Source organism: Geotrypetes seraphini, chromosome 2 (assembly GCF_902459505.1).
Source record: "Geotrypetes seraphini chromosome 2, aGeoSer1.1, whole genome shotgun sequence".
Taxonomy (NCBI): domain Eukaryota; kingdom Metazoa; phylum Chordata; class Amphibia; order Gymnophiona; family Dermophiidae; genus Geotrypetes; species Geotrypetes seraphini.
The window spans coordinates 484,859,948-484,873,757 of record NC_047085.1 but is presented as its reverse complement, the minus strand read 5'-3'; the positions used below and the strand labels follow the sequence as shown (position 1 = coordinate 484,873,757).

The 13,810-nt window shown below is 46.4% G+C and overlaps 1 protein-coding gene across 3 annotated transcripts in view; it reads right to left on the bottom strand.

Annotated features, from left to right (window-relative positions):
* The window catches only part of LOC117354380 (meiosis-specific coiled-coil domain-containing protein MEIOC-like), a 101,144-nt gene that overhangs the window by 39,923 nt on the left and 47,411 nt on the right, over positions 1-13,810 (bottom strand). For all 3 annotated transcript variants that reach the window (XM_033931798.1, XM_033931799.1, XM_033931800.1), the window contains exon 3: positions 8,079-8,177. In XM_033931798.1, the coding sequence (XP_033787689.1) occupies positions 8,079-8,177 (99 nt within the window). The remainder of the gene's footprint in view (positions 1-8,078; positions 8,178-13,810) is intronic.

The following is a 13,810-nucleotide window of genomic DNA, read 5'->3' as shown; positions in this document are numbered from 1 at the left end:
CAAGGGGGGACAGGCAGGACTTCAAGGGGGGACAGGCAGGACTTCAAGGGGGGACAGGACTTCAAGGGGGGACAGGCAGGACTTCAAGGGGGACAGGACTTCAAGGGGGGACAGGCAGGACTTCAAGGGGGGACAGGACTTCAAGGGGGGACAGGCAGACCTTCAAGGGGGGACAGGACTTCAAGGGGGGACAGGCAGGACTTCAAGGGGGGACAGGCAGGACTTCAAGGGGGGACAGGCAGACCGAAGGGAGTGAAAAAGCTATAAAATAAACCCACCAGCGTGTCAATGTGTTGAGAGGAAGAGATGTTCTGGGAAATTCTGCTGAGAAAACTCCGGGTCCATTTCCACCCCCCAGTTACCGTAGTCCACTCCACTGAACTGGTTCACACACTGAGTGGTGTTGTGCCTGCGTAGTTGTTTTGGGATCTCTTCTAGTGGTTTGTCAGTATCTCCTTGTGGTCCAAGGAAGGAAACTTTGTTAACCTTAGCATTGACCTTCAGAATATATTTGTGTGGCATTAGGCTATGTAGTGATCGAAAGAAAAAAACAGACCTTTGCTCATTTTTGCACTATATGGTGGGTGTATGAGGAGATTCACATTTCCTGCACAGCTAAGTCCTTGTGAAGTTACCTTGTTCTTTCTGTATTTGACATCTAGCAAGGTCTCTGTTTGGAAGGAAAAATTTAAGTTATGGTAAAAGCAGATAGCGTTGCTGGTTTTAAAAAGGTTTGGACAAATTCCTGGAGGAAAAGTCCATAGTCTGTTATTAAGACATGGGGGAAGCGTCTGCTTGCCCTGGATCCGTAGCATGGAATGTTTGCTATTCTTTGGGTTTTGACCAGGTATTAGTGACCTGGATTGGCTACCATGAGAATGGGCTACTGGGCATGATGGACCATTGGACTGACCCAGTTAGGCTATTCTTATGTTATGTTCTCATCTGTAGGGGCCTTTGTTTTCACTTCTTATTTTAATGTATTTTTTTCTGGAAACTTATCAGTGTTAATGGAAGAGAATTACCGTAATGTGTGTGGAATGGGGGGGGGGGGTGTTTAACTACCATAATTTCTTCAGCTAAATACCGGTAATTCAATCCACCTCAACCAGACATAGGAGAACTCACGCACCATTCACACACCCTCCAACCAAACACGTGAAAAGAAAAAAACTGTTCATTCTTATAAACAACCGTATAACTTTTAATCTAGAGTTAGTGAGTATGAATTCAGCAACAAGAACAGAAATTACATGTTCATTCTTATAAACTATAACATTAATCGGTAGATCAAACGAAGTATCGAGGACAAAATAATCTAAATACAGTTACCGTAATTACGGTAAAGTTGTAAATAAACAAAGTTTACAGGTTTATTCAGTCATCATCACAGTCATCTGAATCCTTGAATCCATCAAAATCCGAATTGTCATCATCATCATTAAATAAAGTGAGCACGGCCTGCAGACGATCCTCGTTTATTTCCGAAGTAATATCGTCATCATCGTCATCATCATCGCTGATATCCATGTTGTTGCCTCCTTCCGCTGCACTGGTAGTACCCGTAGTGTCATTGGTTTCATAAACAATGCCCGCTTTTCTAAATCCGTTTCGAATGGTATCTGGTGTTATTTTGTCCCATGCTGAAGCCACCCACTTGCAGACTTCTGTGAAAGTTGCCCGCTTCAGCCGCCCCGCGGGTGTGTACTCGTGCATGCCGCTCTGCATCCACTCCTCCCACTCCTTTCTAATAAAAGTCTTGAATGGATGATTCACTGCGATGTCAAGTGGTTGCAGCTTACACGTCAGGCCTCCAGGTATCACAGCGATGTGGGCACGAGTAGAATTAATGTAGGCCTGAACATTTTTTTCTTTGTGGGCAGCCATGGCATCAAAAATTAACAAGGATTTTTTTGCAAAGAATCCACCCTGTCTTGCCCTAAAGCATTTATCTACCCACAATCTCATTACGTCGCAGTCCATCCATCCCTTCTTGTTGCAGTGCACAACCACACTGGTGGGCAGCTTTTCACGGGGCATAGTGACCCTTTTGAAAATGAGCATGGGCTTTAACTTAACCCCGCTGGCTGAGCAACCAAGAACGACTGTAAAACACGTTCTTTCATGCCCAGTTGTGGTGATGGCAACAGATTTAGTACCTGTGGGGGCTATGGTTCTTGTCGCTGGAATGTCGAATGCCATTGGAATTTCATCCATGTTGATGACGTCCTTTGCAGTGATGCCAAGTTCAGATATTTCTTTGGCGACAAAGTCACGGAAATCAATCAATTTTTGCTGCCAGTCATCTGGAAGTTGCTGGCCAACAGTTGTTCTCATTCTAACTGATAGTCCGTTCCTTTTCATAAATTTTGAGATCCATGTGAAGCCAGCTTTGAAGTCGGGTATTCCTCTTCCATTGGCAAGTAGTTTTGCCTTCATCTGAATCGCAACAGTAGAGACTGATTGATTTTGCTCCCTTCTCGCCAGAATCCACTGCTTCAAGTCATCCTCCAGCTGAGGCCATTTTGGTTTGGCCCCACGATGTGCCCGTTTTCGCGGATTGCATTTCTCCAGTTCCTTCTTATCTTTTCTCCATTCACGCACCGATGTTTCTCCAACATCGAACTCTCTCGCTGCGGCCCGGTTGCCTATTTCCTCAGCTTTCGCAACGACTTGAAGCTTAAAGTCAGCTGTATATGACTTTCGTCTCATTCCTGCCATTATGGCGGTAAATTTAAATTTAATTGATAAACTCTACTACCGGGTAGATAAATGCAGAATACCAATCTGAAGAGATCAAATTAAAATGTGGACTCTACATGCAGCATTAATCTTTTATAGGCTTACCCAAAGGCTGAGATGCTTTTGTATAGTCAAAATAGTATTCACTGGGCAAATTACAAGGCCAGATAGAGGGGGGCCACAGCCACGTGGTGAAAAGCACACCGCCAGAAAAACCGCCTTGGTGACAGGTCAAAAGTGCGCCCCCACAACCCGGCGCAGAAAACTAAGCGGCAAGCATGCTCAGACCATTGCGCATGCTTACAGAGCTGGGAGCAGGGCAGGGCGGGCGAAAGGAGAGTCGGGGCAGCGCACGGAGAGTCTGGGCAGCGAACGGAAAGTCGGGGCAGCCAGAGGAGAGTCGGGGCAGTGAACGGAAAGTCAGGGCGGGTGAACGGAGAGTCAGGGCAACCAGAGGAGAGTCGGGGCAGCGAACGGAAAGTCAGGGCAGCCAGAGGAGAGTCGGGGCAGCGAACGGAAAGTCAGGGCAGCCAGAGGAGAGTCGGGGCGGGTGAACGGAGAGTCGGGGCAACCAGAGGAGAGTCGGGGCAGCGAACGGAAAGTCAGGGCAGCCAGAGGAGAGTCGGGGCAGCGAACGGAAAGTCAGGGCAACCAGAGGAGAGTCGGGGCAGTGAACGGAAAGTCGGGGCGGGTGAACGGAGAGTCAGGGCAGCCAGAGGAGAGTCGGGGCAGTGAACGGAAAGTCGGGGCGGGTGAACGGAGAGTCGGGGCAACCAGAGGAGAGTCAGGGCAGCGAACGGAGAGTCGGGGCAGCGAACGGAAAGTCAGGGCAGCCAGAGGAGAGTCGGGGCAGCCAGAGGAGAGTCGGGGCAGCCAGAGGAGAGTCGGGGCAGTGAACGGAAAGTCGGGGCGGGTGAACGGAGAGTCGGGGCAACCAGAGGAGAGTCGGGGCAGCGAACGGAGAGTCGGGGCAGCGAACGGAAAGTCAGGGCAGCCAGAGGAGAGTCGGGGCAGCCAGAGGAGAGTCGGGGCAGCGAATGGAAAGTCGGGGCAGGTGAACGGAGAGTCGGGGCTGCGAACGGAGAGTCGGGGCAGCGAACGGAGAGTCGGGGCAGCCAGAGGAGAGTCGGGGCAGCCAGAGGAGAGTCGGGGCAGCCAGAGGAGAGTCGGGGCGGCATGCGCGGTATACCCGTGAGTGCGGTATATAAAAATTTCTTTACATAAATTTGTGTTTTCCGCGCGGTATACCCGTGTGCGCGTTTTACACGGGTGCGCATTATCTACGTGAAAATACGGTACTAAGCTGTGGAAGAGGTTTCTATCACTGCCCGGGGCACTAATTGCACTGACACCGAGCATTTAGCGCTCTGGGCCATGGTATACACCTCTACCGTGGCTTAGTAAAAAAAAGGGGCGGGAGAATTTTTTAAAATTGAGATAAAATGCTAACCCAAGCCTCACCCCCACCCCTTTTACTAAGCCGCAGTAGAGGTTTCTACCACGGCCCAGAATGCTAAATGCTCTGATGCTCAAAGAATTCCTATCAGCATCGGAGTGCTCTGGACTGTGGTAGAAACTTCTACCATGGCTTAGTAAAAGAGGGCCTAAATGAACTGATAACAAACCAAATGTTTGCCCTGGGCACATCCCTTACATTTTGCATCTAGGCAAGGAGTTTGAAAAATTTTCCTAATGTTTAATCATGCTTTCATATTTCTAAAGTTCAAATAAAAGCACATTTCTAGTAAAGGCAATAAACTATGTCCCCCCCCCTTTTTTTTTTAATATCTAACATAAAGTTCATATTTATGAAAATATTTAGGACGTTGATGGGTCCTTTTTGTTTGCTGTGATCTGCTTTGGGAGTAGATCTTTTCTCTCTTTGCTTATGCTCTAAGGCCCTGATTCTGCAAAGCACGGCTACGGTTAGGCGCAGTTTGGGCATTCTTTGTAGAATCACGCTCAGCACTGTTTAGACGTCCAGTTTTTGAGATTTCCTTTAGAAAATCAGGTTTTAGACGACAATTAGATGTCCAAACAATGTTGCTAATGTTATAATATTATGACGGTATTAGAATGGCATTTTTATGGTGTTTTTCATTATAATTGTGATACTGGGAGTTGGATCTGTTCAATGCTTTAATTTATTTCTCTTCCATCAGAGAGAGTGGCTGGGATTCGAACCAGCAACATTAGGGTAGAAGGTTGTAGGTTTAACCAGTGTGCTACACAACTGACCTTCCAGCATAAACTTGGCATGATACAGGAGTATCCATCCCTTTCAATTTTAAGCAAAATTGAGGGGTTTTGAGGTAGATAGAGGCTTTAGAAAAAAAAAGATTGTTTAAAATCCAAGATGGCCATCACCAACAAATTTGTGCCAAAAATGGCCCGGGGGGCTTTCCTGAAGTTTGAAAACTACAAGGAAAGGTATATTGGAGGAGGGGGACCCTCGTTCTGGCCTCAGGAACCCTCAAATCTCACTTTTCCTCATAGGCTCTAATAGCTTTACTCATGTGGTGCCTGCCTGCCTCAGCTCTGAAGTGCAGCTGTAAGAAATGGAGAAGAATTCTGCCTCACAGGTTCGCTCTATGAACTTGGTCTTCGGGCTGCCAGTCGGACTGATGTTGGACTGAGCCTCAACCCCCAGAAACTCTCTCACTTCTTCAAGGGGAGAACCATGCAGCCAGCCCATTATTAATCCCAGCCAAGCCAGGAAGGAACCAAACAGCCTATGCTGAAACTCCTGATAAATGAGGGCTGTGAGTAACTACTTAGGGGACAGCCCCCAAGCTCCAAAAATATTACATCAGGCTGGCTAGACAGGTGTCCCAAAGGACAGATCCTTAGACTTCTGCTGTGTGAGTCTGCATCTTCTCCCAGGTAGAGGTCCTAACAAGAGGAAACCTCTCAGCACCAAGCTTAAATCGATAGGAATAAAACTGAAAATAATAAAGCTGCAGAGCAGATCAGAAATGCATATGAGCAACTTACTTGCGGAAGAAAAACTGAGGAGGCAGGAGCAAGCCTACTGGGATGGAGGCGTAACTGAAATTTCAACGATATCATTCTGCAAGCATCTTGGGGGTTCAGATGCATAACCTTTGCGTTCAGGACTACTAGATACACTGCACTAGAAAACACTGCACTAGAAATTGCTTTGAACAATAAGTCCAATAATTTTTTGTGAGTGGATCATTTGTTTACTGTAATAAAGAACATTATGCTTTAGAAGCTGTATTACATGAGAAATCCCAAACTAATCAATATGCTGCATGCTTTTAGAGCAGCAAATATATACTCAAGCACTCCCTCCCTCCCTCCAAGCACTCCCTCCCTTTTGATGTAGGAGATGTGTCTAGGTGTCCCGATTGAAGTTTGATCGGATACGTTACACCCTGAGGCAGCAGACTTGTGAAACGCTGGCCACCGTTGGTGTACCAATCAACACAAGATAAGTTGAAAGTTATTTCTCCTATCGTTCAGCACTAACAGCCTGTTTAAGGTTTTTACATTTGGGAGTGCAATGGAGGTTTTTTGCCAGTGAGGTTATCACCTAACCACCTGTTAACCACCTTTGTGGAGGTGGGAGGATCTTAGTCTGAGGCTTTTTCCTCCATTTTTTAATGGCACATCACATTTAAACCTAAGCAGTACTGTTCATGTTCCACTTGACATTATATATATTTTTTTCTTGTGAAAGTGTATTTTGGACATTACTCAAGCACTTCTAACACCAAAAATTCTCCCCACAGGAAACAACAACAGTTTTAAAATCTAACTAGCCAGGGGTAAGATGTCTTGCATGTTTATTCTGAAAAGAGTATTTATACCGTCAACAGGGGTATAGTGTACATTATCCTGACAAATATGTTTCAAGGTAAATGCTTTTGATCATTTTGCTCTTCTGAAATCTTGACATGCTACTTTTTATCAGCCCATGGGAATATTATTTTTCAACTTTTTTTTAGATTTACAGAGAGAAAATATTTACTACTAGTTTTATAGCCCGTTAAATTAACGGGTGCTAGAATATATGTATGTGTGTGTGTCTGTTTTTATTTATTTTTCTCTCTCCTTAGCCGCTTTCTGTATTTGTATCTTTCTTTCTTTCTTTTTTTTCCTTGGCTGTCCACCATCACCCCTTGCCTGCTATTTTTGTCACCTACCATATGTTCCTCACATGGTTAAACTGCAGTGCCCTGTCCTCAACAACTAAAACTTAACCGATTTAATTACCGTATTTTTTGCTCCATAAGATGCACTTTTTCCACCCCCCAAAAAGGGTGTGTGTCTTATAGAGCGAATATACCTCTGTGCCCCCTGGCGTTCTGTTGCTGCTCGTTGCCACCCTACCATCCCCTCACCGCCCTCTGACTTGTTCACCATTGCAGGAAAGGAAGAGAAGGACCAGCGGTCTGCAAGTCTTGCCCCGATGTCAATTCCCATCGGAGAGAAGGTCCAGGTCCAGGTCCAGACCTTATCTCTGACATCAGAATTGACGTCAGAGGAAGGCTTGTGGGCCCAATTGCAAGCTGCCGGCCCTTCGTGGAGTTGCGTACAGGAGTCAGCAGTCACTTTGCCCTGTCGGAAGCAGGAGTCAGCCGCTGCCATGTCCCCATTTCACAGCGGCATCGGGTGTACTCTGCGGTCCAGGAGTGCAGGAGCCTCGTTTTGAGTGTGTTGCAGTCCAGGCCTTGAGGATCATGGCAGGGAGGAAGGCATTGCTTGCCGGCCGCAGGAAGGAGGGGGGAGTGATGAGGCAGCGGTGCATCTGGATTGTGAGCAGCCCTGCCTTCGGTCCTGTCTCGGTCCCACTAAACCGGTTGGCAATAACGAAGCCAGACATCACGGGGGCTTTCCCTCTTGCTAAATCGCTATAGGCTCTGCCGGTCTCGATCCCGCGCCTCAAAATCAGGAAGTAACTTCAGAGATGGGCAGGATCGAGATCGGCAGAGCCTTTAGCAATTTGTCAGCCGGTTTAACAGGGACAGGACCGAAGGCAGGACTGCTCACAATCTGGATGTGCCACAGGACTCGGCGTTCACTCCCTCTGTGACGGTTCGTCTTCTGCCAGTGACGTACTAAACGCGCATGCGCAGTCGTGCGGCCACAGCACTACAGAAAAGGGATCAGGGAACACGGGTCGCTAGTGCGCATGCGCGGGCTAGCATTTTATTATTTAAGATTATCTGGGAAATAAATGCAGGGTTAATATAATTCCGTCAACTGTATATGCAAAACATTGCAGAGAGAGAAGGAATATTCACAGTTGGAAGAAAAACAAGTTTAACAATCTATAAAATTATTTTTTCAAAAGCACTTTGCAAATTTACCAATCTGTAACAGGATCCAACTTCTTTGGTTCCTCTAGAATATTAGATACCAATCCAACCATATCAGGGCCATTTCCAGAAGATAAATTTATTGGTGCACTATGGAGGGAGAGAAAAAGGTAAGAACATATTCAAAGTATTGAGTTGTCACTGCACTCCTATATGACATTGTCTCTCCCTACTAGAATGATTTCAGTTTTTTGAATATTCAACAGTAATCCATGCAAGATCATCCATTCAACAATACATAGTAACATAACATAGTAAATGACAGCAGATAAAAACCTGAATGGTCCATCCAGTCTGCCCATATTAGATACCAATCCAATCATATCAGGGCCATTGCCAGAAGAGAGTTTTATTGGTGTACTATGGAGGGAGAGAAAAAGGTAAGAACCCTCCATAGTGCTGGGTCTTGGCAGGATGTTGCTGCTTTTGCTTCTTCTGCTGAGGCCGTACTGGAGCAGAGGCTTTGGGTGAAAAACACCTCCGATAAGACGAAGCAGGCTTGAAAGGTCTCGATGAGGGGGTTTTCTTGGGTTTAACCAAGGTGTCCCATCGAGTTTCATGAGCTGAGAGTTTTTGAGTTGCAGTATCCGCCGAATCCCCCAAAAAGCTTGTCTCCCAAGCAAGGCACGTTAGCTAGTCTGTCTTGATGGTTTACATCCATGTCAAAGACTAGTCTCCTCATGGCTACAGACATGAAAGAGGCTCTGGACGTGAGTTCAAAGGTGTCATAGGCTGAACGTACCATATACTTCCTCAATTGCAGAACAGTGCTGATTAGGTGTTGAAAACCTTTCAACTTACGGGCAGGAATGTATTTGTTATATGTAGGACACTGTTTCATAAGGTGTTTCAAGTAGCATGAGAAGTAAAAATTGTAGTTGACAGCTTTATTAGCCAACATGGAATACTGATAGAGCCTTCGACCAAATTTGTCCATAACGCAGCCCTTCCTACCAGGAGGAACCGATGCATAAACATTTGAGGAAGCAGACTTTTTCAAAGTAGACTCTACCACAAGGGATTGATGAGGGAATTGAGGTTTATCAAATTCTGGGAGAGAAATTATCTTGTAGGGAGACTCCGGTTTTCTAGGAGCCACCGGAGCTGAGAGTGGTGATTCCAGATTCTTGTAAAAAGTCTCTCTTAAGATTCCATGCAAAGGGAGCTTTAGCATTTCCTTTGGAGGATGATCATAAAGCAGTTACTTACCGTAATAGGTGTTATCCAGGGACAGCAGGCAGCTATTCTCACATATGGGTGATGTCACCGATGGAGCCCGGATGTGGAAGCCTCGCAAGCAGACTTGCTTGTAGAAACTAGAAGTTTCGAGTCGATCGCAACGCGCATGCGCAAGTGCCTTCCCGTCCAGCATAGGGCGCATCTCCTCAGTTCAGATAGCTAGCAGAGAAGCCAACCAGGGGAGGTGGGTGGGTTGTGAGACTAGCTGCCTGCTGTCCCTGGATGACACCTGTTACGGTAAGTAACTGCTTTATCCAAGGACAAGCAGGCAGCCTATTCTCACATATGGGTGACCTCCAAGCTAACCAGAATGGGATGGTGGGAGAGTTGGCAATTTAGGAGAATAAATTTTGTAATATTGTTTGGCCAAACTGTCCATCCCGTCTGTAGAAAGTATCCAGACAATAGTGAGACGTGAAAGTATGAACCGAGGACCAAGTAGCAGCTTTGCAAATTTCCTCAATGGGAGTAGATCTGAGAAAAGCTACTGAAGCTGCCACTGCTCTGACTTTATGGGCTGTGACTCTGCTGTGAAGGAGTAATCCAGCCTGGGCATAGCAAAATGAGATACAAGCAGCTATCCAGTTGGAGATGGTACACTTAGAGATAGGATGTCCCAACTTGTTTGGATCAAAGGAAACAAAAAGTTGAGGAGCAGTTCTGTGTGGTTTGGTGTGGTCCAAATAGAAGGCCAAAGCACGTTTACAGTCCAGAGTATGAAGAGCTACTTCTCCAGGATGAGAATGAGGCTTCGGAAAGAAAACTGGAAGAACAATAGATTGATTGAGATGAAATTCCGATACCTCTTAAGGATGGAATTTTGGATGAGTACAGAGGACCACCTTGTCATGATGAAACACCGTGAAAGGTGGATCAGCAACTAAAGCTTGCAGCTCACTGACTCATCGAGCAGAAGTGAGGGCAATGAAAAACAGCACTTTCCAAGTAAGATACTTCAGATAAGCCTTGTCAATTGGTTCAAATGGAGGCTTCATCAGTTGAGCAAGAACAACACTGAGGTCCCAAACCACAGGAGGAGGTTTGAGAGGAGGTTTGACGTTGAAAAGTCCTTTCATGAATCTGGAAACCACCAGAGGAGCAGAGAGGGGTTTCCCTTCGATAGGCTGATGGAAAGCTGCAATTGTTCTGAGATGGACTCGGATCAATGTAGACTTGAGGCCAGAAGTCGATAAGTGCAAAAGATAATCCAAAACGGAGGATAAGGAGGAATGTTGAGGCTCCTTATCATGAGAAAAACACCACGTAGAAAATCTAGTCCATTTTTGGTGATAGCATTGTCTAGTGGCAGGTTTCCTAGAAGCCTCTAAAATGTTTCTGACAGGTTGAGAAAACTGCAGAGAAGTCATGTTGAACGGTACCAAGCAGTCAGGTGTAGAGACTGCAGGTTGGGATGAAGCAGAGATCCTTGACTCTGTGTAAGCAGAGATAGAAAAACTGGTAGAAGGTATGGCTCCCTGCTGCTGAGTTGAAGTAGAAGGGAGTACCAAGGTTGTCTCAGCCACCGAGGAGCAATCAGAATCATGGTGGCATGATCGTTCTTTAACTTGACCAGAGTCTTGAGAATGAGATGGAATGCATAGAGGAAGAGATTCGTCCATTCCAGAAGAAAAGCATCTGCCTTGAGGCAATGAGGAGAGTATATCCTGGAGCAGAACTGAGGCAGTTTGTAGTTGTGGGGAGCTGCAAAGAGGTCTATCTGAGGCGTTCCCCACAGTGAAAAAATGTGATGAAGAGGCGAGGAATGGAGTGTCCATTCGTGAGGTTGTAGAAGACGACTCAAGTTGTCTGCCAAGCAATTCTTCGCCCCTTGGATGTAGACAGCTTTGAGGAAGGTGTTGTGGCGGATTGCCCAGTCCCAAACCTTCAGAGCTTCTTGACAAAGGGAAGCAGATCCCGTCCCTCCCTGTTTGTTGACATAATACATGGCGACTTGGTTGCCCGTTTGAATGAGGACTACCTGGTCGTGAAGAAGATGTTGAAAAGCGTTGAGAGCTTTGAGGATCACTCTGAGTTCCAACAGATTGATATGACACTGACGATCTGTACTGGTCCAGTGGCCTTGTGTACGGACACCATCGAGATGAGCGCCCCAAGCGTAGGTTGAAGAATCTATTGTGAGAACCTTTGATGGAGGGGCATTTGAAAAAGCAAGCCTCTGGAGAGATTGGAAAAGAGCATCCACCAACGGAGAGACTGCTTCAATGAAGGAGTGACTGTTATGTGTCGAGAAAGTGGGTTGCAAACCTGCGTCCATTGAGATGCCAGGGTCCACTGAGGATTTCTGAGGTGAAGTCTGGCAAAAGGAGTCACGTGTACTGTGGAGGCCATGTGATCCAGAAGTACAATCATGTGTCTCGCTGAGATGGAAGAGCAGGAAGACACTGTATGACAGAGTTGAAGAAGAGCTTCCAGACGTTGTTGTGGAAGGAATGCTCTGAGTTGGATAGTATCCAGAACAGCTCTGATGAATTGTAGATTCTGTGAGGGCTGAAGTTGGGATTTGGGAAAGTTGATTTCGAATCCCAAACTTTGGAGGAACCAGGTAGTCCGTTGGGTCGCTACAATAACCCCTTGAGATGTGGAATCTTTGATGAGCCAGTCATTGAGGTAAGGAAATACCTGAAGACCATGGTTCCTCAGAGTTGCTGCTACCACTACGAGACACTTGGTGAACACTCTGGGAGATGAATCCAGGCCGAAGGGCAGCACTCTGTATTGATAATGCAGATTCCCTACCCAAAATCTGAGATATTGACGGGCGGCCGGATGAATGGGAATATGAGTGTAGGCCTCTTTGAGATCCAGAGAGCATAACCAGTCGTTCTGCTTGAGAAGGGGATAAAGGGATGCCAGGGACAACATTCAAAATTTTTCTTTGACCAAAAATTTGTTGGGAGCCCTGAGATCCAGAATGGGCCGCAGATCGCCCGTCTTCTTTGGAACAAGGAAGTAACGGGAGTAAAAACCCCTGTTCTGCTGTTCCAGAGTAACTGGTTCGATGGCATGGAGACGAAGCAGAGCTTGAGCTTCCTGAAGAAGAAGGGCGCTCTGGGAAGGATTGGAAGGATACTCTCTTGGAGGAAGCTCTGGAGGAACCTATGTGAAATGAAGGGAGTATCCTTCTCTGATGATGGTTAGTACCCAGAGGTCGGATGTAATTGTCATCCATCGATGGTAAAAATGATGGAGACGACCTCCTATAGGGGGAAGAGAAGTCAGAGACAGAACGATGGAGGTTATGCTCTGTTTGAGACAGTCAAAAAGGCTGTGAAGCCTTAGGTGCAGCAGAAGGTTGAGATTTTTGTTGCTTCCGAGGCTGCTGTTTCTTAGGAGGAGAGCGATTGTAAGGAGCCGCCCTTGGAGCAAAACGCCTCTGATAGAAGGAGGAGGATGTGTAGTTTTGGCAGGAGCTGGCTTTGGCTTAGGTCTGACAATAGAAGCAAAGGATTTTTCATGGTCAGACAATTTCTTGGTGGCTGCCTCGATAGATTCATCGAAGAGGTCATTGCCTGCACAAGGAATATTGTCCAAGCGGTCCTGAAGATTAGGGTCCATGTCAATGGTGAAAAGCCAGGCAAGGCGACGCATGGCTACAGAGCAAGCAGCCGCCCGGGCAGACAACTCAAAGGCATCATAAGACAACTGAAGTAGATAAGAACATAAGAACATAAGCAGTGCCTCCGCCGGGTCAGACCACAGGTCCATCCTGCCCAGCAGTCCGCTCCCGCGGCGGCCCAAACAGGTCACGACCTGTCAGAATCATCAGAAGGGGCTCCTGTGATAAGGAAGCAAAAACTTCTTGAAATTCAAAGTGTTTTTGAGTATCCAAATAACTCAGAAATTTAGGTAAAAGAGTTATGAGGAATTCAAAATAAGTAATAAAATGAAAGTTATAATTGAGGACTCTAGAGGACATCATAGAATTTTGATAGATGCGACGTCCGAATTTGTCCATAGTTTTCCCTTCCCTTCCAGGAGGGACAGTGGCATAAACCTTGGAAGGATGAGACCTCTTTAAGGATGACTCCACAAGCAGGGATTGATGAGATAACTGTGAGTTGTCAAACCCTTTGTGATGCACAGTTTTATACACTTGCGCATGCGCGGTGCGGTCGACTCGAAACTTCTAGTTTCTACAAGCAAGTCTGCTTGCGAGGCTTCCGCATCTGGGCTCCATCGATGACACCACCCATATGTGAGAATAGGCTGCCTGCTTGTCCTGGAATAATTTAAAGTTTCAAGATACTCCTTACTATACTTCGAATCAGCCTTCAATTGTACTGAAAGATCCTTTCCCATTTGTCGTATAAATCTAGTGAGAGCTTTTCGGTGGGAGAAGCAGCTCTAGCTGGAGAACATCTAGGAGAGTTCGATGCAGGAGAATCATCAGCATTGGTAGTAGAGGGAGACAGATCAGGGTCGGAGTCTTCCTGTAAGTCAGAGTCCTGCAGCAGGAAAGGAGA